Source organism: Erpetoichthys calabaricus, chromosome 3 (assembly GCF_900747795.2).
Source record: "Erpetoichthys calabaricus chromosome 3, fErpCal1.3, whole genome shotgun sequence".
Lineage (NCBI taxonomy): Eukaryota > Metazoa > Chordata > Cladistia > Polypteriformes > Polypteridae > Erpetoichthys > Erpetoichthys calabaricus.
The window spans coordinates 280529739-280553533 of NC_041396.2; the positions used below are offsets into that span (position 1 = coordinate 280529739).

Below are 23795 nucleotides of genomic sequence, written 5' to 3' on the forward strand. Positions count from 1 at the left end.
TTGAGGAATAAGAGTTAAAAAGATAAAAAGACAAAAAGACAGAATATAATAACAAACCAAATAGTAATAAATATACAAATTGCACTTGTTGACTTACGGTCTATATTGCACATTGGAAGAATAATATGGAGCAGTTTTATTTTGAGTTCAGGGTCATGATTGCTTTCGGATAAAAGCTGTTTTTAAGGCGGTTTGTCCTAGTTTTCATAGCTCTGTATCTCTTACCCGATGGCAAAAGCTGGAAGAGGCAATGACCGGGATGTGATGAGTCCTGTGAAATGTCTATTGCTTTTTTGCGGCTTCGGGAGGTGTAGATTTGTTTCTGCTTCCACTCTGCACAGCACTCATGGTACCTGTGTACAGGCCAGCCATGATATCCAGCATATTTAGGGGGATCGCACAAAGTTTCAGGATGTCCCACAGGGCAGCTCGATTGACTGAATTGAATGCTTTATGACTGCGGTGGGCTGGCGCCCTGTCCGGGGTTTGCTTCCTGCCTTACGCCCTGTGTTGGCTGGGATTGGCTCCAGCAGACCCCCGTGACCCTGTAGTTAGGATATAGCGGGTTGGATGGATGGATGGAATGCTTTATGAAAATCAACAAAGGCTGCAAAGAAACTCTGGCGATATTCGTGTTTGCGCTCCATTAGAAACCTCAGTGCAGGATGCATTCAATGGTAGACTTCTTTGGTGTAAAACCAGACTGTTCCAGTCGCTGGTTGGTGAGCAAGTGATCATGGATACTCTTAAGGATGACCCTAGCAAGGAGCTTACCCGGCACTTAGAGCAGTGTTATCCACCTGTAGTTGTCGCAATCCAGGCGATCATTCTTCCCTCTCAACATAGTCCCATTTTCCAGTCAGTTGGGCTGATGCCCATCTTCCAAATGGATGCAAAGGTTGCTTGCAATGCCAGGAGGACAGACTTAGCACCAGCTTGAGTTCACCCTGGGTGCCACAGATCCTAGCAGCATTCCCTACCCTCAGTTGGTTAATCACCTGTGTAATCCCAGTGAGATTGGGTGGTTCACAGTTAATTGGAGGATCAGCCTCAAGGACCGTGGACCCAGAGATATCCAACATCCTACCTGGAGGATCAGCTTTAAACAGCTGCTCAAAGTAGCCAGCCCAGCGGGTCACAATTGCAGTGTCATCAGTAAGGACCGTTCCATCACCCACCCTGACTGCAACTCTCCAAGGAACAGATTCAGATGTGCGTAATTCTTCGATTCCTCTGTAAGCAGGACATGGGTCGCTAGACCATAGATGGTGTGTCACTTGCTCACAGATTCCTCTAACAAGCTCTTCCTTATCCGCCCTCAAAGCCACTGGTCTTGGGAAGAGAAATGAGAATTTATTACAGTAAAGACTGCGTTGCACCCTCATCCTTCCGGGTCTTCCTAACCTGCTCAATGCCAGCAAGCTGCTGCCTCAGCTTGCGTGTGTGACAACAGCCAAAGACACAACTCAGTGTGTTACTCTTACTTCTAATCGATTTCACTGTTTAATTTGCCAGCCTTTTCTCTCTTATTTTCCATTCAAATGTAGTACTAGGGTGTTGCACCATGTTAGCCATTATGAATGTAGCGAGAAGTCAAGCAAAATGACATCTTTTATTAGCTATCTAAAAAGATTACAATATGCACGATTTTGAGGCAACTCAGGCCCCTTCTTCAGGCAAGATGTAATCATTGCCTCTAAAGCTTTTATTTTGCATTCCAAAAAAACTGAAGTCATATGGTATTTACATTGAGTAGAAATTCCAAAATTGGCATGGCACTGCCATAGCTTTAAAATGCTTTACTTTATTTCACCATCTCTCACCATCTCATCTCACATTACTTGAAACCGCTTTTCCTGATGAGGATCACGGTGGCATCAAGCCAAGCAGATCAACCCAGACTTCCTTGTCCCCAGCTACAGATTCCAGATTTTCCTAGGGAATTCCCAGGCATTGCCAATCCTTCCAGCATGCCCTGGGGTCTGCCAGAAGAGCAGCAACTCTACTCTGTGGCACCCTATCACAGTGAAAGAAACCTCATCTGTGCTGCTTGTACTTGTGATCTCATTCTTTCTGTCATTATCCACAGCTCATGGATGTACTGTAAGTGAGGACAGGGATGAAGATCAGCAAGTAAACCAACAGTTGTGTTGTTAGAATCAGCTCCTGCTTCACCACCACTGCTGATAAAGTGCTCACAGAACAGCTGCTGCCACTGCAATCTGCTCGTGAAACTTCTCCACTAATTACAGTTGCTCCTTCCCTCATCTGGAGAGAGCAATCCACTCTTTATAGAACCAAGGCCTTAGACTTAGAGGTGCTGATCATCATCCCAGCCGTGAATTGTTTGAGTGCGTACAGAAGGCCACAGTCAGATGATGCAAAGAGGACAACATCATTTGCACAAAGCAATGACGCTATTCCTAGCCGCTCCATCTGGAAACCCTCGAATCCTTGGCTGCATCTTGATGTCCTGCCCATGAAAACCACAAACAGGGGTGGTGACAAGACACAGCCTGACACTCACAGTTTATTTCACCATTTCATTTCTAATTCATTCTTTTCTGTTAGCTCCATCACAGTACAGTAAGTGATGAGCAATGCAGACACAGGTGCAAGTGACACTGAATGTGTATTTCAGTCACGCTCAGGTGAAGACCCCCAATTCTGACAGTGTTGACCTAATAATCTTTTTTGCTTGACATGACTTTGTTTCTGCTAAGGGTAACATACAGGCACCCAATGAGGGCAATCTTAATGTATGAGCACAAAGGACACTGACAGGGGACTCCAGGAGCATAGGGGTCCATGATGTTTCTGATGCCTATGAATGTTTTTGTTTTGCTATCAAAACAGGGGCCCCAGTGCACTGCTTTGCCTGGGGGTCTATGATGATGATGTTAAGATGGCCCTGGCAGAGAGAACTCTGTTGTTTGGCAGGTAGCACAGAGAGTCTCCAGAAAATATCCAGTCACTGTAGCTGGTGGCATTCATTAAATTACACTTAATTATTGCTGGTGATGACACAATGACAGACTAAAAAAAAAATCAATAGTTAAAAAAATAATTCAAACAAGAATGTCATCAGCCCCATTAGTGTAACCGTGTTTTCAGACTTAATGTCACTTCTTCATTACTGCAACTCCCATGATGTTCCTCACTCACTCTTTTGTAACCTTTACAGTCTGTTCATTGACTTCACCTACCTATAGCTCTTTATAAAGAGCAGCCACACTCTCCCTTCACCTTCTGCTCTCTTATTGCACCTCGGGGCTGGCAGCTAGACCTAAAGGATCCTTCAGCATTACACTCCATGCAGCTTCTTCAGCCGTCGTCAGGCTTCTGCTCTCTTTGAGAAAGCGTGCTTTGGGACATTCACCAGAGGTATGCTATGATCTTCCTAAATGAACTTTGTGCCGTAAATACTTTTTTGTAAATTCCCTGGGCTTTTCCTGATCCTTGAGACAATGAGTCCTGCAAACACCTTTGATGTGTCTTTTGTCCAGATGACCAGCTGGTTTTGTGCTTGCATTGCTTCTTTCACCAATGCATTCATTTTCTGGTCACTTTTAATGGTATGTCATTCTTCATTGAACTTTGTGCTGGAAATGTTTTTTGATTCCTCAAGGCTCTTCTTGAAAGGCAAGTCAATGTGTCCTACAAAAGCCTCGTGTGAGTTTTTAGGGTGGACGGAGCAAGCTAATGTTATTCTGTAATGGCTGTCAAGCCCGAATTGACTGATTGATTTCACTTGTATGTTGCAATTTAATGAACTTCAGGCTGCACATCCTGTTTGACTCCCCAGACTCTTTTGATCTTCAAGTCAATGCGTCCCATAAAGTTTTGTTAGGTGTTTGCTTAGGGTGGCAAGTTGGCCCCATGATTTTACTGTCATTGTATACTAACTGATTGCACTCGTATTTTATTCTTTATTGAAATTATTGAGACTCTTCTTGACCTTTGAACCAATGTGCTTGCATTGCGCTTTAATAACCCGGTTACTCACAGAGTACCCAGTTTTGAAAAATGCCATGTATACCTTTATTCCAGTTAGAGAAACTGGGATTATGGTGCCTGAGAAACCAGGTTAGCACATATAGGTTTCTTGGTGAGTAATCCAGTTATGCAGCTGTGTAAACCCTTAACCAGGTTGCATTTAAGGATTTCGTAGTCTGAGCATGTCTGTTGCCCAGATCACAGCCTAGACGGATGTCCGATTATCCGTCTCTCTTTTCCAGGCTAAGTGGTGAAAGATGTGGAGGCACTGGTGTCCTCAGTGTCCAGTTCCAGATCTGTGGTCCTAGCACCAGTTTGGTTATGTGTGGCAGGCCATTGTCTCACAGGACTAGATTTAATAATCCCTAACCCTGCTCGGGCGGTGGCTGCAGGTTTTTGTTCCAAACCACTTTCTTAATGAGAAGTAAATTATTGCTGATGAAGCACTTAATGCTCAAGTGACATTTTTCTGCTTCATGTTAGTGATGTTAAGGTTAAGGTTCACCACTCTTAATTGCTTATCTCAGTCTTAAACAACCGCAATCACTGTTTTTAATTGCTCCTTATCTCTCTATATATAAAATCCAACGTTTGACTGTCTGTCTGTTTGTATGTCTGTCCGCTTTTCACAAGAGAACTACTTAACAAATTTAGATTTTAGATTTTTTTCTATAATTTGCTTGAACATTCCGGTTGATTTTGTGACTTCTCTCATTGCGGTAAGTATCATAGTTCGCTTGCCATAACGATTTATTTGCACGAATCCAAGAGAGACATACAGCGAGGCCGAGGGGAGTGGGGTGAGGCCCTCCTCACTCACGTGTCAGTCCTGGAGTGTATCTTAACTCCGCTTAGCTAGCGAACATGAGAACTACTTAACGGATTTAGATCTGGCTATTTTCTACAATTTGCTTGAACATTTTTTGTTTGTTTTGCGACTTCTCTCATTGTGTTAAAAATCTTAGTTCGCTTGCAGGAGTGATATATTCGTGCTAATCCGAGGGGAGAGGGAAGCATGACTTCAGGAGTGGGATGCCGGGCAGGGCCCTCCTCGCTGTCACTACTACGTGGGCAGAGCCGCGGGGGATGGCTAGTTAGAAATAAGATGCAAATGACTAAGGAGGCAGCAGTTCGCCATCTAACTTGTTCCCATTTACACCTGTGTGGATTCATCACGCACTATTTGGTATAATAAAACACTTAAGAGAAAAATGGGACAGACTGAAAATGATCAGTTTTAGACTTCAAGTCATTAGGATGATTTGCTTGGAAAGGAACAAACTCTATGATATAAGAACCTTACATTGCATATTAACAAGCCATCAAATTAAATAAGGTCTGAGATTGTCAAGGATTGGTTTCTAATTAAGCAACTGGATTGAAACGAAAACCTGCAGCTGCTGCGGCCGAACAGGACTGTCGTTGCCTACCCCTGCCCAAAGGAGACAACCCTCTAAGACCCAAAACATATAAGAATCTGGATCAAACTAATATTAAAAGCATTTAGCATATTTATCAGACAGTTGTGGCGAGCACCCTCAGACTGCTGTCACTGTCCTGCTCCACTGACAGACTGAGGAGATTGTTCCTCCTCCCACATTATACGACTCTTCAATTCCACCCTGGAATGTTAACATTATACAAAGTTATTGACTGTCTGTATACCTGCATTGTTATCACTCTTTAATTTAATATTGTTTTTTATCAGTATGCTGCTGCTGGAGTATGTGAATTTCCCCTTGGGATTAATAAAGTATCTATCTATCTATCTATCTATCTATCTATCTATCTATCTATCTATCTATCTATCTATCTATCTATCTATCTATCTATCTATCTATCTATCTATCTATCTATCTATCTATCTATCTATCTATCTATCTATCTATCTATCTATCTATCTATCTATTTACTAAGATGCAAAGATAAAATACAATGTACAATGTAAAATATATGTTTAACAGTAATGATACAGATTCAGGCCTTCTTCTCCGTCTTCAAGATGATTCCTCCTTATTGAAAATCTCGTTCTGGTCAAAAAAAGAAATATTTTGTGTCCTAATGCCCAGATCCTTCCATTTGATTGATTGATTTTCATGAAGTCCTGGACTTTCCCCTCAAAGCTAGACTAATCTTATAATCTTGCAATCTTTCTTCTTACGCCCTTAACACATAATTAAAATATACTGTACTTCTCTTTATATAAGTAATGTTTCCTATGTTCTAAATTGGCCCTAGTGTGTGCTTGGTGTGTGGGTGTGTTTGTGTGTGTCCTGCGGTGGGTTGGCACCCTGCCCGGGATTGGTTCCTGCCTTGTGCCCTGTGTTGGCTGGGATTGGCTCCAGCAGACCCCCGTGACCCTGTGTTCGGATTCAGCAGTTTGGAAAATGGATGGATGGATGGATGTTTCCTATGTGTCATGTTTAATATTATCTAGACATATGAGTAAGCAAATATTCAGTCCGTCATTTCATAATGTAACAGTTCAAGAGATCATCTTCCAGCTCTGCACGACAGCTCACAAAGTCAGACCATTGTGCCGTAGTGAACAAGGTGGGGTGGTTTTCACAGGATGAATTACTCAATTTGCAGGTCCCCCAAATTAACAGCCACATCATCTCAAGACAATTTTAGCATTTTGTTTTCCGAGTCTCTCCAGTCCATTTTCGGCCAAATCTGGTTTTTAGGCCTCACTATTGGGCCAAGGTGGTCTGGTTTCATGATGTTGTTGCAGTTTGTAACCAACTCTGGACCCTTTACATAAACAGTCCTCTCAAAAACAAAGTTTTCATTCCAGACTTCAAAGACAACCCAGTGTGCCCTGGGAAATCATTAGCCCTCACTATGATGCCCATGTCTGTGACCACCAGTCTTTGCTTTGCACAGCCACAAAGCATCTAACAGGTAGAAAATGATGGAAACATCCACAAAGATGCATTGTTTGACGCAAATGTTTGGGTGATTTCCTTATTCCTTGTCCTAGTTGGATGAAGTTGTCGCAAAATTTCAGCAATCACTAAATTTATATTGATGAGCTGAACATAGAGTGCAAAGATCAGCATCTCAACCTTGGGAGCAGTGTTGGGAGTAACACATTAAAAGTAATGTGCACTACATAGCCTGACTACTTTTTAAAGTAACGAGTATCCTAACATAATGATAGATAGATAGATAGATAGATAGATAGATAGATAGATAGATAGATAGATAGATAGATAGATAGATAGATAGATAGATAGATAGATAGATAGATAGATAGATACTTTATTAATCCCAAGGGGAAATTCACACAATAATGGTTATCTTATTGTAGCAAAAATACCCAGCAGCAATGAGTCAAGAAACAAACAAACCAGTATGCCACTCCTTTGCAGGGCTCAGTCGCACAGCCATGCAGAAGAGTGTGTTGTGTGCTGTCTGGTGACAGAAACCTATAAACCAAGTGTCAGTTTAGTTTTCATCCAGCTATCTGTTATTGATATGTTGAAACAGTGTGATCGAGTGACACATTTACAAAACGCCTTAAAACGATCATATTGACGCTATATTCTGCTCAGTTTCATTCGTTTATTCATTCATTTTCCAGTGCAATAGTCTTAGCAGTGAGGCCCAAATGTTTTTTTCCCCAGCCACACTTGACAGTTTATACTGTGGGATCCCAAAGTGTCCACAGGCCAGCTGGAAGATAATAAGCCTCCCAGCAAGCTGTGGTTCTTCACTGGCAACAACACACACATCTGGTTGTGCCCATAAAAATTCCACATGAAGGTGTCTGGGAGGCATCTCTGTCAGATGCCTGAACCACCTCAATTGGCTACTCTAAGGTAGAGCTTAGCCACCCTGTAGAGAAAGCTTAAACCAGGCGCTTGTACCCGTGATCTCGTTCTTTCAGTCATTACGCAAAGTTCAAGAGGATGAGAGTGGTTTAGGGAAAGGTTGGGTTGTAGATTGACTGGTAAATCGAGAGCTTTGTCTTGTATTTAACCAGCTCCTCTCTTCAGGTCGCTACATTGGCTCCTTGTGGCAGCACACATTAAGTTCAAATCCCTGATGCTTGTCTACAGAGTAGTCAATGGGTCAGAACCTGAGTATATGGAGAAATTGGTGAAGTGCTATACGCCTGGTCGCCCACTCAGGTCTGCCAGGGAACAACGTCTGGTGATACCACCTTTATGTGGCATCAAGTCTCAATCCAGACTCTTTTCCTATGTGGTTTCTAGTTGGTGAAATGTGCTGCCCACCTCCATTTCTACAGTTGACTCCATCAATGAATTTAACAAGTGATTAAAGACCCATCTGTTCTGTGAATATCTGTTTAAACTGATGAAGGAAAAAAAAACTTTTCTCTGCGATATTTTATATTCTTGGTTAATTTCTTTAGGTTTAATTGCCTAATTGTTTATAATGTGATTGTTAATATAGGTATATGAGTTATTACATCTTTTCGCTTGTGCAGTAAACTTTGGTTACCCATCCTATTACACTTGCTGAACAAACAGGCTCCAGACTAATGTTACTCGATTGTTTACCTCTTTTGTAAGTCGCTTTGGATAAAAGCATCTGCTAAGCAAATAAATGTAAATGTAAATGACTCAGCTCCTTCTTCAGCACTACAGATTTCACTGTCCCGTTTCCCCTCACTTATGAACAAGACTCTGAAGTACTTGAGGCAGGACCTCACTTCCCACTCCGAGAAGATCTACTGACCATAGCCTCCGATGTGGAGGTGCTGATCCTCATCCCTGCTCAGTTTCATGACGGTTCATATTTGGGCTTAAGAATTATTAAACAAGTGCCGGCCAGTCACGTGTGCAGTTTTTCATCCAAAAGAAGAAAAAGTAACACAAAAGTATGCCATTATTTATAACACATTACATTTTATAATGAATAACTATATAACATATTTACTTACTTTTTTTTAATAAGTAGTAAGCAATGTAACTCCGCTACTTTTTAAAATGTATAAAAACAACGTTCCCCACCCTACCTGGGAGTCACAGGCTCTCCATACTTGTTTTTGGATTCATGCTGGTCAATGAGAACGTTTCAACTCTTTTTGTTTGTTCAATTTAAGGACGTTGTTGCGTTTTGCCAATGGCGACCTCCATTGGTGGACTCTAGCATATAAACAGGGGTCTTGAAAATAAAAATGTTTCTGCCTTAATGATGTAAACACACTCACTGAGTCTTACTGGAAGCTTTTTTAGGGAGAGCAGCTGGCTCATACTCTTACTGTTATATTAGTCCTCTTTCACCAAAGCCCTTATCCTCTGATTGACTTCACTTCTATGTTATGTTAAGGAAACTTTGTGCTGCAAACATTTGAATCCCTGGACCCTTGTTGACTCTCGAGTTAATGAATCATGTAAACACTTGCTCTGTGCTTTTAGGGTGGCCAGCCGACTCCTGTTTGGTCATGTTAATCTTCGTGCTTCTTCTATTCACCACTGCACTAATTCTCTGTTCCTTCCTAATAGAACTTGGAGCTGCCCATTTTTTTTTTGGATCCCTGGAGTCTTTCATTGTGAAATGGCTGACGTTTTCTTGGTTATATTGCTTTTCATGTTTGCTCTAACATCCCTCACTCAATTCACTGCAATGTTAGCCTAATGCTGCAAACGTGGCTTTGGATTCCTCAGACTCTTCATGACTCTCAAGTCAGTACATCAAATTTGTGTGTTACATTTGTAATTTATTTAGACCACTTTGCAGAAATCAGTTTTCACTTTGACATTAATGAGTCTTTTTCTGCTGATCAGTGTCAAAAAATCTAATTAAATCCACTGGGATTCAGAGTCATATAATAATAAATAATAAATTGGAAAGCTTCCAAGGGGCTAAATAATTTTTATAGACACCGTATGTCACCTGTACCAATAAAGCCATGTCATCTCCCTGTGTGTCACCTGATTTGTACAAATCTACTCATTGCAGAAGTTTTGACTCGTCTGGTTTCTGGTAATGTCATGTCATGTCATTTTCTAACTTGCTCAATCCAGACCAGGGTAACTCAGGGGGGCTGGAGCCTACCACAGCTAGCATAATGGAGCAAGGCAGGAACAAACCCTAGACAGGGTGCCAGTCCATCAAAGGGCAAACATACGCTCACCCACCATGTGTTAGGGCCATTTCTTTGGAAATGGGAGGAAACCCAAGCACACATAAGGAGAACATCCAAAGTTCGCTTTCTGGTAATGTTCATTTGAATTTCATTTCTAAAGCATGCAGCTAATTTTTAGAAGGTTTCTGACAAAGAAATTGGATTACCGGCAGTCCCAGCCTCCTCTGCCACATCATTCAGGTTCTTACCTTTGTCACTACTTAACCCTAGCACTTGGGTCTGCAGACTTGGGCTAATAGAAGCCATTTGCTTAGAATGATGGTTAAATCACTGATCCTGTTATTTGGTGTATGATGATCCAAAATCAAGTCTTGGAATTATTCCTAAAATAAAACATTGGGAGATAATCCATCCATCCATCCATCCATCCATCCATCCATCCATCCATCCATCCATCCATCCATCCATCCATCCATCCATCCATCCATCCATCCATCCATCCATCTGTCTATTGTCTGAACTTAGTTTAATCTGTTTTTTAAGTGCCTGGTGTCTTATGTCCTTACTGGAAACACCAAATGCAACAGGTAAGACACAAACCTGGATGGGATGCCTTTCCATCCTTGCAGATAATGGGAAATCTAAAAAGTGTACAGGCCAGGGGTGTCAAACTCAAGACCACGAGGTCCGCACAGGGCTGCACATATTCCTTCCTGCCACTTTCTCCATTAGTATCCAGTTACTGCTGCTAATATATGTTGCCTTGATTTAAAATGACTTGCATTTTGATTGTTTCATTTGTTCTTTAACAAGCAGCCAAACAATAATGAGATGTAAAGCAAGCCAACAAATAACTGGGATCACTGAAATCTCATTTCTATCCATGTTTATTGCACAATATGTCTCTCAGTAAGATATACCCAAAGATCATGTGAAAAGTCAAGTTTCCCTCAGGGATTAACAAGTGTGTAAAAAAATCAAAATATACAAAAAAAAAGGCCAAGAGGAAGGTCATAGAAATGTTGTTCTGCTTTGATTCACAAAACATTAGGGTGGTGAGCACAGAAAAAGAAAATCAGTTTTGGAAATGTCTGGTATGGCAAAATGAGAGCATGAGAAACGATAGAATTAAATAATGGAATTCAGGAGTACAAGGTGAAAGGCGAAGAGAGAGGTGGCAAAGGCTAAAGAAAAGGTGTATGATGAGTTGTATGAGAGGTTGGACACTAAGGAGGGAGAAAAGGACCGATTGGCTAGACAGAGGGACCGAGCTGGGAAAGATGTACAGCAGGTTAGGGTAATAAAGGATAAAGATGGAAATGTACTCACAAGCGAGGAGAGTGTGTTGAGCAGATGGAAAGAGTAGGCTACTTTGAGAGGCTGATGAATTAAGACAATGAGAGAGGGAGAAGATTGGATGATGTGGAGATAGTGAATCAGGAACTTCAACGGATTAGCAAGGAGGAAGTAAGGACAGCAATGAAGAGGATGAAAAATGGAAAGGCCATTGGTCCAGATGACATACCTATGGAAGCATGGAGGTGTTTAGGAGAGATGGCAGTGGAGTTTTTAACCAGATTGTTTAATGGAATTTTGGAAAGTGAGAGGATGCCTGAGAAGTAGAAAAGAAGTTTACTGGTACCAATTTTTAAAAATAAGGGGGATGTGCAGGACTGCAGTAACTACAGGGGAATAAAATTGATGAGCCACAGCATGAAGTTATGGGAAGGAGTAGTGGAAGCTCGGTTAAGAAGTGAAGTGATTAGTAAACAGCAGTATGGTTTCATGCCAAGAAAGAGCACCACAGATGCGATGTTTGCTCTGAGGTTGTTGATGGAGAAGTAGAGAGAAGGCCAGAAGGTGCTCCATTGTGTTTTTGTGGACCTGGAGAAAGCATATGACAGGGTGCCTCAAGAGGAGTTGTGGTATTGTATGAGGAAGTCGGGAGTGACAGAGAAGTACGTAAGAGTTGTACAGGATATGTACGGGGGAAGTGTGACAGTGGTGAAAACTGTAGTAGGAGTGACGAATGCATTCAAGGTGGAGGTAGGATTACATCAGGGAATGGCTCTGAGCCCTTTCTTATTTGCAATGGTGATGGACAGGTTGACAGATGAGATTAGACAGGAGTCCCCGTGGACTATGATGTTTGCTGATGACATTGTGATCTGTAGCGATAGTAGGGAACAGGTTGAGGAGACCCTGGAGAGGTGGAGATATGCTCTAGAGAGGAGAGGAATGAAGGTTAGTAGGAGCAAGAGTGAATACATGTGTGTAATTGAGAGGGAGGTCAGTGGAATGGTGAGGATTCAGGGAGTAGAGTTGGCGAAAGTGGATGAGTTTAAATACTTGGGATCAATAGTACAGAGTAATGGGGATTGTGGAAGAGAAGTGAAAAAGAGAGTATAGGCAGGGTGGAATGGGTGGAGAAGAGTGTCAGGAGTAATTTGTGACAGATGGATATCAGCAAGAGTGAAAGGGAAGGTCTACAGGACGGTAGTGAGACCAGCTATGTTATATGAATTAGAGACCAAAAAAGCAGGAGACAGAGCTGGAGGTGGCAGGATAAAGATGATGAAATTTGCATTGGGTGTGACGAGGATGGACAGGAATAGAAATGAGTACATTAGAGGATCAGCTCAGGTTGGACAATTTGGAGACAAAGCTAGGGAGGTGAGATGGCGTTTGGTTTGGACAAGTGCAGAGGGGAGATGCTAGGAAAGGATGCTAAGAATAGAAATGCCCAGCAAGAGGAAAAGATGAAGGTCTAAGAGGAGGTTTATGGATGTGGTAAGAGAGGACGTGAAGGTGGGGGATGTGACAGAGCAAGATGCAGAGGACAGGAAAATATGGAAACAGATGATCTACTGTGGCAATCCATAACAGGAGCAGCTGAAAGAAGAAAAAGATTAAAAGTTAAACAGAAACTAGTTGGAATGAAAGTGGTGGTCATGCAGGATTGTTTGTGACTTTTGTGTTAGCTGTTTGTTAATAAAAATAAAAAAAAACAATTATACTGACTCCTTGTTTAGTGAATACCTCAGTTTCCAACCATTCGTAAATACAACCTTAATAAACATTTTACTTACAGACCATGGTGTACATTTAGGACCAATATTTATGGTAACATTTCAATAAATTTAGTACACCAACAATGCACACTCTAGAAGTAAGAAATGATGACCTAGCTGTATGAGAACTTGATCTGAGTTAGCTTGCAGCAACAAAATGTGTATCTTCAGCACACCTCACTTGGTGACTCGGTGTCTGTTGTTCTCTAGTGCCGTTAGCACCGCGTACAGCCCACTATACTTCCACTTGAGTATTGACTCTATTATGCTCATTTATACCCCATTCTAACATAACTTCAAACATATGGAACCTCAGCTCAGCTGAAGAAAGTAGCGAGAAGCCAACACAAGCCATGAGTCTTATTTTAGATATGAAGTTCATTATAGTGTATGATGCTGGGAAACAGATGAAGGCCACAGCACTTGACGTAGGCCTGGTGTGTTCTACCACCCTGACTATTTTAAAGGACAAGGAAAGGATCAGAGAGGCAATGAAAGGAAAGATCACTGGGAATGAAAACAGTTGTAAAAATAAACATACTGTACAGTACTATTAAACCAAAGCTTACAAATGTTCATACATTTTAAAACAATCAGAATAATATACGAAGATTTAAGAGGTAATAAAGTAGAACGTACCAAATGTGGATAAAGATTTTCCAATTCATGACTGATAAAAGAAAGTGAGTATAGAAGACTGTAGTAAAGTTGTGGTCATGATTCAGTACCACAATTTTCACTTAACAACCTGGTACCGCTTCTCCGGGTGTCTGACTTGTGCCATGTTCCATTTACTTCGGCTGTCGAATCTTGGAATGACATCACACCTGACTTAACCGCGATTCAGTAAAATATTCAGAAAACCAATATGAACGTATCCAGGAAAACCCTTGTTGTGCTTGCTCCATTGGAATAAGCAGCAGTGTGCAGTATACAGTATTTTGCGTATCCATACGTCCTAACAACATGCCTACAGATAGAAGTTTGACAGTGCTGAGTGTATGACTGATTTAATAAGACATAAATAGACAGAAGTGCTAATAAACAGAGTAACACTACAGCTTTCATTAAACTTCATGGCATATGTCATCATTTTGGACTGACGTCACGATGTGAAGTCGAACATACTTAGACTTGACAGACCAGCCTGAGTTTCTGAGTTGGAAATCCGACTTAAGTGGTGTGGGACATGGCCGGCCTTTTATCCCGGGCCAATACCCTCAGGCTGTCAGGTGGAGCCCTGCCTGCAACATAGAGGTGCCCCGAATTCCAGCCGGTCATTATGGACAATGGAGTTTTCATCCACAGACCTGTTGGATACCACAGGGGCTCCTAGAGGATGCTGCAGGGAGGCCTAAAGACTCTTACGTGCCCTATAACCCGGAAGTACGTCTTAGTCACAGCGACAAGGGAAATGACGTACTTCCGGGATGAAGAAGAGGACTTTTGATCTGACCCAGAAGTGATAGGAAGTCACGTGGACTGAGGGATTGGAAACACTTACAGGGTCAGGGACTATAAAAGACTGGGAAAGATACCAGACGACGAGCTGAGCTGGGTGGAAGGGTGGCAACGAGTCTGGGAGAGTGGAGGATTGTTTATTGAGCATTGTTAGTAGTATTATTGATTTATATGAGTATTGTGGAGAGGAGGGTGATTTGTGCACGTTATTGTCCGAATAAAAATTATATTTGGACTTTTTTTCTGGTGTCTGGCGTCTGATCTGAGGGTTCAAGGTAGCGATAGCGCCCCCTATCTGTCACAGTGGGCATTCAAATGGAACACAGCATAAGACCAGTACACCCTTCATGATGAGAATAGTTAGCGATAGTTATTAAAAAATCTGCACTCATCACTCATCATTGTTCAACCCACTCACCATAAATCCCAGACCATACGTCAGTTTAACAGCGGGTATAAAAAAGGTGTATTAACAACTTTACAAACAAAACCAAATACTTCACAATGCAAACCCCGTAAACAACAGATACATTCCTAAAACAAAGCTTGAAATGAATAAATTAGGGTGTTTGTGAGGCAATCGCCATTACTTGTCTGTTTCACATGAAAATAGCAGTCTGCTATTACAGTCCTTGCTGTTCTGTAAGAAGCAGGGATGGAATGTTTGACACCGAGACTTTGATGCTCATATCTGTTAAATGAAGCTCACTGCTTTGAAGTTTGTAATGAAGCTTTACAACCACATGACTGATGACGTCTGAAGCTTCAAACGTCACTGAAGCACCGGCCTCACGTCTTTGAAACTTTCAGCTGTCCCACATGCTATGAAAGGGGATGTGAAACTGACGCTCATGTCTTATACACAGAAGATATTAAACTAAATCAGGAGTCCAGAAGTGTGCAGCAACCTTTTACCCATCAATAAAGTAAATACCGAGCTATACTATTCGTCTACACTAGAAACTTATAATGTGTCATAAATACTGCAGGCACACTCTTTAAACTTTTCTATATGTGTTCATTTCTACAAACACCTTCCTTAAACCCTGTAATGATTCTTTTTGCCCCTCAGGGCACTAATTCCCCAAGTACTAACTGAAAGATATACATTTTTCACATTGCCTCACAGCAGCAACAAAAACAAAGAAAAAAAACCCTAACTAGAGGAAGTTGGGCATGAGTCGACAGCAGTATTAGTTGGCATTCCATCATACAAATAAGCAATTTAGTGCCTGCTGCAGGGGAGCCGATACAATCGGCAAGCTTTCCAACATCTCAAAATAGTCCCAACTCATGCAACAGGAGTAAGTGGTCCTTCTAAGAATAGCGGGCCACCTAAAAGAGCCATGAGAATAGGAAGAAGCCATTGGCACTTAGTGCGGTGCTACAAGTAAAGTATTCATAATGGCAGCAATTTACAGCTTTAGGACTAATGAAAACATAATCTCTCTATTATATAAAAAAAAACCTGGCACGAGATGAAACTTTTTAGCCTGGGACGAGACGTGACTTTTTCAGAGAGACACTTTCATGTCCCGCAAGACGAGACATTGTGCCAAGAGATTTAACCACGTCCAGGGCCGGAAATAAAAGACAAAGAGTAGATGACAGAGTAGAACGTCATAAAGAGGTTCAAAAACGTTGTCGCGATACACATGCAGAGCAGGTATGAGATGATGAAAGTACTAAAATTTGAAAGACTCAAAAAAATGATAGTAAAGATCACATTAGCACGAACAAACAGAAATTATTACTTGGTGAAATAACGGAACAGTGAAAAGAGATTGAATATATTGTGCAGATTTAAACTTTAATTCGGAGACTTGTAGATCGTCTAATTTGTGTTACCATCAGGGAAAAGTAGTGTTTCTTCCCAATGAAGAGGCGTATCCGCAAGAATTAAAAGATTTGTTGTTTGGTGAAAGTGAAATCCACATATGCGAGCGGCAGAGAGGCGAGGTGGCTGGAGTGTAGCTCAGGCCAAGGGGTTGACGAGTGAAGCGAACAGGGGGCGAAGCCCCCTAGTTTATCATAAGATGTAAATAAACACAGGGTGTTCTTGGGATTTTAGTGTTTTAGTGCTACAATATGATCAACAACAACGAGGAGTACAGTGATCCCTCCTCGATTGCGGGGGTTGCGTTCCAGAACCCCCTGCGAAACGTGAAAATCCGTGAAGTAGAAACCATATGTTTATATGGTTATTTTTATATTGTCATGCTTGGGTCACAGATTTGCACAGAAACACAGGAGGTTGTAGAGAGACTGGAACGTTATTCAAACACTGTAAGCAAACATTTGTCTCTTTTTCAAAAGTTTAAACTGTGCTCCATGACAAGTCAGGGATGACAGTTCCGTCTCACAATTAAAAGAATGCAAACATATCTTCCTCTTCAAAGGAGTGCGCATCAGGAGCAGATAAGGTCAGAGAGATAGAGAAAAGCAAACAATCAAAAACCGATAGGTGCTGTTCGAGCTTTTAAGTATGCGAAGCACCGTGCGGGAAGCATGTCGCTTGACAAAGCAGCTGCAAGGAAGCCCAGCAAGGAAGGGAGCAATGTGAAGGTAGTCTTTCAGCATTTTTTGAGGAGCAGCCATATCCTCTAGGGGTGCGAACAGCCCCCGTGCTCACAATATATTTGAGGAGTTTTATTTAAAATGTAATACGTGCTGTGATTGGGTAGCTTCTCAGCCATCTACCAATAGCGTCTCTTGTATGAAATCAACTGGGCAAACCAACTGAGGAAGCATGTAACAGAAATTAAAAGACCCATTGTCCACTGAAACCCACGAACCAGCGAAAAATCTGCGATATATATTTAAATATGCTTACATATAAAATCCGCGATGGAGTGAAGCCGCGAAAGGCGAAGCGCGATATAGCGAGGGATTCCTGTATTTGGTCTGTATTGAGGTCATGGCTGTTATGAGATTTGTAACCCACAAGAAGCCACTGTTTTCAAAGCTTTTGATCTTTTTCCAGCACAATCAAGAAGAAGCTTCAAAAGCTTCATGGGGCCTCATCTGCCCATCACTAATAAGAAGTTGATGGAAGTTGGAACAAATTCCCAGCAAGCCACCTCAAATGGCATAAACATTCTGTCCTAGCAAGAAAAAGTGGTTGAGCACTCGAGAGAAAACACAAACAAAAGGGTTCATCTTCTGAGCAACATCTCACTTGTAAATCTGGACAAAAATTAAATTTCCAGTAGGTGGATTTACTTTTGAATTTCCTGTGCTTGTGCGCCATTCATCCATTCCATACCTGCAGATATTTCTCGCTCCTCATGTCTTTCTGGATTGAATCCCTTTTATGAAAAATTTCCAATAGACTAGCTATGGACCTTCAGAGCTCCACTTCATTGAGTAAGTTGTTGCTTTATGTTATACGTGAGTGATAACAGCTGCTTATACTATGGTTAAGATTAGGGTTGGGGGAGGTTTATCTGATTCAAGTCATGTAAACCATGTGAGAAAAACCTGCAATCCAGTTGGCTGTCCAGCTGAGCTACTGAATCGTGGAGCTCAAATTTCCTGTCCAGGCAGTGGCTCTTTCTTAAAGATGCAGATACCCAATAAGAGACAAACCCACATTTACTTATTTGGCTGACACCCTTATCCAAGGTGACTTAACACCATTTATGATACAATTGGTTCCCATTTCTTTTTGGTTTTCCATTTGGAGAACATGCACAGTGTCAAGAGCAGGAGTTGAAGCCAAATCCTCAGAGTATGAGTTCCAAAGTCTTAACTATAGCACCACACTGCCTACTATCAACCCATGTTACTATTTAAAGAGAGGGCAAACTAACGAAAGGCCAGTAGTACATGTGGCACTCACTACAACCTGGCTGCTGGAACACAATGAAGAACGAGTGTAAGCAAGTCAGTTAGAACTACGATAAAAAGAAGACTGTTAAATTAATAGCAGTAACTGGTTACTAGTTAAGAAAATGGCTGAAATGAAAACCTTCAGCCACTGTGGCCCCCCAGGATCTGACTTTGACACCCCTGACTAAAGCAATGTTTATATTTAACATTGCCATCTGCTAGACTGGGTAGCTTGGGTACTAAATTTACACTTTTTAGTCTAATGGAAACCTAAATAAAGGTAGATGTCTCCTATGCCTTTGACATGGTCAACATTACATCCTTCTTGCCACACTATCTGAACTTGACATCACTGGGATTACCCCCAGGTGATTGAAATCCTGCCTCTTGGGCAGATCCTACCGTGTGTTCTGGTGTTTATGGATATCAAAGGTACCCCAAAGTAATCACGAGGGTGTCTGAAGGATCGGTGTTGTATTTCCCCTGTTCTCTCTATAAGCCTCCTCAATAGGTCCTATAATCCAATGCCATGGTTTTTCTTATCATTATTGTGTATATGATACACAGCTTTACCTGTCATTCCCTTCAGGTGACCACATGGTGTCAGTTACAATGTCTGCATATTGTAAACTGGAATAAGGAACAGCATCTCCAGCTTAACCTGGTAAAGAGAAACCTCCTTGTGTTCCCAGCTCGTCTGTCTATTCAGCACCCCATCTCTGCTCCGCTCAGCATAACTCTGTGTGCAACCTTGAGGTGGTGATCAATGACCTGTCATGGCGCGGGTAGACCCCATGCTACCGGGTCTTCTGGGGAGCCTCGTGAACCCTCTACTGCCGATAACGTACCTGAGGATACGAGCCAAAAGATGAGGACACTCACACAGAGCAAGGGGTAGGTGCATAAAAGTGCAAAAGTGCTCTTATTAAAAACAGTCAAAAACAAAGTGTCCAGAAGTAAAGTGCTGAATCTCCAACAAATAAATAATCCATTAAAATGGTGAACATCCATGCGATTAAAATCCACAACTTAAAACAAGAATAAAACCATCACAGTCATCGGGTTCTTGTTCCATCTGACGAGCCCAGCGCAACTTCCATTTTGTATCCCCAGCTCACCCATTGATCATTGGTGGAGACACCAGCAGCCGTGGTTTCCTTGAGTGGCATCAGCCATATGACTCAGGGTCAGTTGTCCTCCAGTCTTCCTTCTCGCTCCCCTGACATGCCTAGGGTCCCTGAAGAGGACTCCACCATGCTCACACCCACTCCTCTACAGATATTCAGTGGGGCAAGCTGCCCCCAGAACACCATTCCTTCGCTTCTATGTGGGAACAGTGACCTTGCTGCCTTTCCACACTAGCTGGCTGGCACATCCTACCACTCTACTCGATGCTGGTCTCATGGCTTTCTTTCTGTTCTTTCTTCTTTCTCATTCTTTTTTCTTATCTGTTTCTGTCTTGTGCTCCCCATTTATACACTGGGGAGCAATGCAGGAGTGACTGCCTGCTTGGCGCCCCAGGATGGTAAAGAGACAATAAGACCGGCTACGTGCCAACAAGGCAACGCACGGTTGGCTGACTGCCTCACATTAACCTGGAGACAAGACATCTTTTATGCAGATTGCCTGCGCCTGCTCCATTCCCCAGTGTTAGCATGTCAGTTATTTATGTACTTAGAGGATGCCAACAAGCCGCAGACCTCTCATACTACAGGACCATATTGTTACGGTCTCTCAGTCTTGCAGATTCATTCTATACAATGTCCAGAGGATCAGATCATGTCTGATAGAGCTTTTGGTCTCCTGGTCCAGGCTTTGGTCTTGTCATATCTGCACTATTGCAACTTTCTACTGGCAGGTGTACCAGTATGTGTCACCAAGACAATGCAGATGATTCAAAATACAGCAGCACATCTGGAGTTCAACCAGCCAAGACAGACACATGTCACTACTCTTTTCAAATCTCTAAATTGGCTTCCTATAGTGACACATATTAAGCACAAATCCTTGATGCTTGCCTACAGATTGGTCAATTGGTCAGCACCTATATATACGGAGACACTTGTAAAGTCCTATGCTCCTTCTCAACCACTCGAGTCTGCCAATGAATGGTGTCTGGTGATGCCACCTCTTCATGGTATCAAATCTCGGTCCACACTCTTTTTATGTGTAACTTCTGCCTGGTGGAACAAACTGCCCAGCTCCATTAAAACTCCTGACTTCCTCAATGTTTTGGAGTCTCTCTTGTTCACTGAATTTTGGATCAACTGATATTAGCGGTTAGATTTTGTAACCTGGGGACTGTAACTTGCTTGTATTTTTGTTCTGAGCTCTTCAATTTTGATGGTCCTTGTCCTGTAACACTTGTTCCCAAACTGTCCCTCAGACTGATGTTAACTCAATCACATTAAGCTTGTTTTAAGTTGGATAAAAGCATCTGGTAAGCAAATAAATGTAAATGTTAACCTGGCCTGGGCCCTTGAAAATACCTTCTGGCTGATCCTTAGGGCCTTTCTGTTACTAATTAATCTCAATGCTGATCACCCAAAGACCTGTGTCAGGTGTTATTCATGAGGCAGAATTTGTACTCCGTTCGCGACACATGCCTTCAAGAGAGCTGTTTTTCAATTGCCAATTCATTTCTTGATTTGTTATCTTCACAGGATCTATGCCTCTGAAGTGTGTAATGGTTTGAGGTTGACCATCTTTCAGCTATCAGTTGTTTCCATCAATTTGAGGCCTACCAGCCCAATACCTCCAGATGTATCTAAATGTTTGAGAATTGCTGTCTCTCTACCTGCAGATGTGATTAGAAGATTGAATCCTACAATCTGTATTTAGTGGCTTGAGGCCTGTCACCTACTGCTCTGCATTTGTCTGGATGTTACAAGCCTACCATCTCTTCACTAATGGATGTGTCGTGGTTTGAGGCCTATGGCCCCACTACTTCCAGAGGTATCTACAGTACAAAGCCCATCATCTAATCTTGAGGTTTGTTTTGAGGTTTGAAGACCACCATCTCAACATGTACAGTAGTGTCTAATAGTTTCAGGCCTACCGTCTCACCAACTCCAGATGTGTCTAGTGGTTACCAGCCGACCAACTCTGCACCTGCAAACGTGTCTAAGTTTTGAAGCTTACCACTCCTACACCTAAAAATATATCTAGTGGTTTGAAGTCTACTGTATCGCTACCTCCAAATGTGTCTACAGTTTGATGTCTACCATTTCTCCATCTCTGCAAGTGTTTAGTGGTTTGAAGCCCAATGCTTCACCACCTCAAGGTCTACAGTGGTTAAAAGCCTAGAGTCACTCCACCTCCAAATGTGCCTAGTGGTCTGAGGCACTACTGTCTTTCCCACCAGATGTGTCTTGTAGATACAGGCCTACTATCTCATGACCTCCAGATGTGTCTAGTGGTTTGAGGCCCACAGTCCCTCCATATTTAGGTATTTAGTGCTTTAAGGCCTACCATCTCCACCTCCAGATGTGTCTAGTGGTTTGAGGCCTATTACCTTTCCTCCATCTCCTCCACCAGGTGGATCTAGCAAGGAGGTTTGCCATCTCAACTCCACCACTGCACTCTTTGTGTAGAGCACTGGAACCTGTTACCCCAGTGAAGAGTTTCTTCTTGTAAACTTGCCACCTTCTTGTTCTTGTGCATGGCTCTGACAAAGGACTCATCTTCTTTTTCCATGGGTGCTCCCATCTCCCTTATTAACAATGATGATAGGAATATTCCCACCACTTGGGTGAACCTGCTCAGTGCTGTCACTCCTGATCCAACCAGCTGGTTTCCAAACATCACCAGTGCAAGAAACGATTCCCTCCTTCAAGGCACCTCAAACGTCATTCTAGTTCCAGTCATGGCACTGGGAACAATTTTTTCCTTGACCACCAGTGTCTTTTTCCTCTCCGTCTACTTGCGCAGTCCCCAGATCCGAGAGCGAGCACGCTTCACCCTACTCGCCTGTGTCCCCATCAGTCAAACGGGCTATTTCTTGTTTCAGTGCATCATTTTCTCTCTCCAACTCTCTCAACATCAGGTTAGCTTTTTGGGCTGTGCCATCCTCTGGCTGCTGTCCAACTCTGCCGGTGGGGCTGAACTCTTTAGCTTGGCTGCTATGTCCATAGACCGCTACTTTGCTGTCTGCCAGCCGCTGTTTTACGATGGGATTTGCTCCGAGCAGAACCTTGTGCAGGTGGTGCTCTTTATTTTTCTGGCTCCTGTCTTTCTCCCATTGGTTTCATTTTTTATTCAGATTGGCCTGGTGGGCCCAGTGGTCACCCTGCAGCTCCTTGACCAGTGCTATCTGGAAGCCCTGGAGTTGAAACCCTCTCTAACTTCTTGGCGCTTGGCTCTTTTTGGCTTTCAGTTTTTTGCTGCATTCTTAATCATCTCCACTTCCTATTACCTGGTAGTAAAGGAGGCCATCCACTCAAGAATGGTCAGCCAACTGAACCTGCGCGCCAGGAGAACCATCATCTTCCACATGGTCCAGCTAGTGCTCTACCTCTTCCCAGTAATTCTCTATGTTCTTATCATGTCTGTGCAAATTAGCCCTGCTCTGCAGCCCGTCATTCACACATCTAACATATGCATCTTTACGTTCGCTCAGATTATCAACCCTCTGGTTTATGGTCTACGCTCCAGTGAGCTCAAAGTCTTTTTACCTTCCTTTTTACAGAAGAGTCATCGGGTCAATAGCCAGGGCTGAACAGTTTTGTGACACGTCCACTTCTTTTGCTAAGAGTTTGTTTAAATTCATTCTATCTATCTGTCCAAAAGAAGAAGAGGTCATCAAGGTGTTAAGGGCAAAAAAATGGAGAGCAAATGTGAACAAACAACTGCAAATATAAACACAAAAATCAAGCTTGACGGGTCACTTGCTTTACAAGGGCACCATCAATTAGCCACAAAGGGAGATTTGAATCATTGACAAGAAATATCATGGACTCGTATTTTGAGCTAAACAATTCTAGAAAATTATTAATTTAGAACATTTGAGTAATTTAGGCAAAATTATTACTTGTAGAGATCAAATCAATCAGCAAACCAGTCAACCCACCAACCAACAGCACCACCAATAGGTTAATTAATCAATCAAACATCCAATACATCAATCAAACAACCAATCAATCAATAAACTAATAAAACAGGCTATTAATCCACTAAAACGTCAGTTAGTAAGTCATTTAATTAATAAAGCAACAACCCAAACACCAAATCAATTAATGAATCCACCAATCAACTGACAATCAATCAACTAGCCAATCATTCCACCAACAAGTCAATCAATCAATCAATCAATCAATCAATCAATCAGTTGTTTAATGAATCAACCAATAATCCCAACACCAAGCCAATCAATTAAT

At 42.2% G+C, this 23795-nt stretch overlaps 1 protein-coding gene across 1 annotated transcript; it reads left to right on the forward strand.

The window, feature by feature from the left end:
- Positions 1-22081: 22081 nt before the first annotated feature.
- LOC114649568 (olfactory receptor 6C65-like) lies at positions 22082-23137 on the forward strand. Its single transcript, XM_028799059.1, has one exon. The coding sequence runs from the start codon at positions 22082-22084 to the stop codon at positions 23135-23137; it is 1056 nt and encodes a 351-aa protein (XP_028654892.1).
- Positions 23138-23795: the final 658 nt, after the last annotated feature.

Bases quoted from the DNA above. Each gene is read 5' to 3' on its own strand.
- LOC114649568 (XM_028799059.1), top strand. From the start codon at position 22,082: ATGGCTCTGACAAAGGACTCATCTTCTTTTTCCATGGGTGCTCCCATC.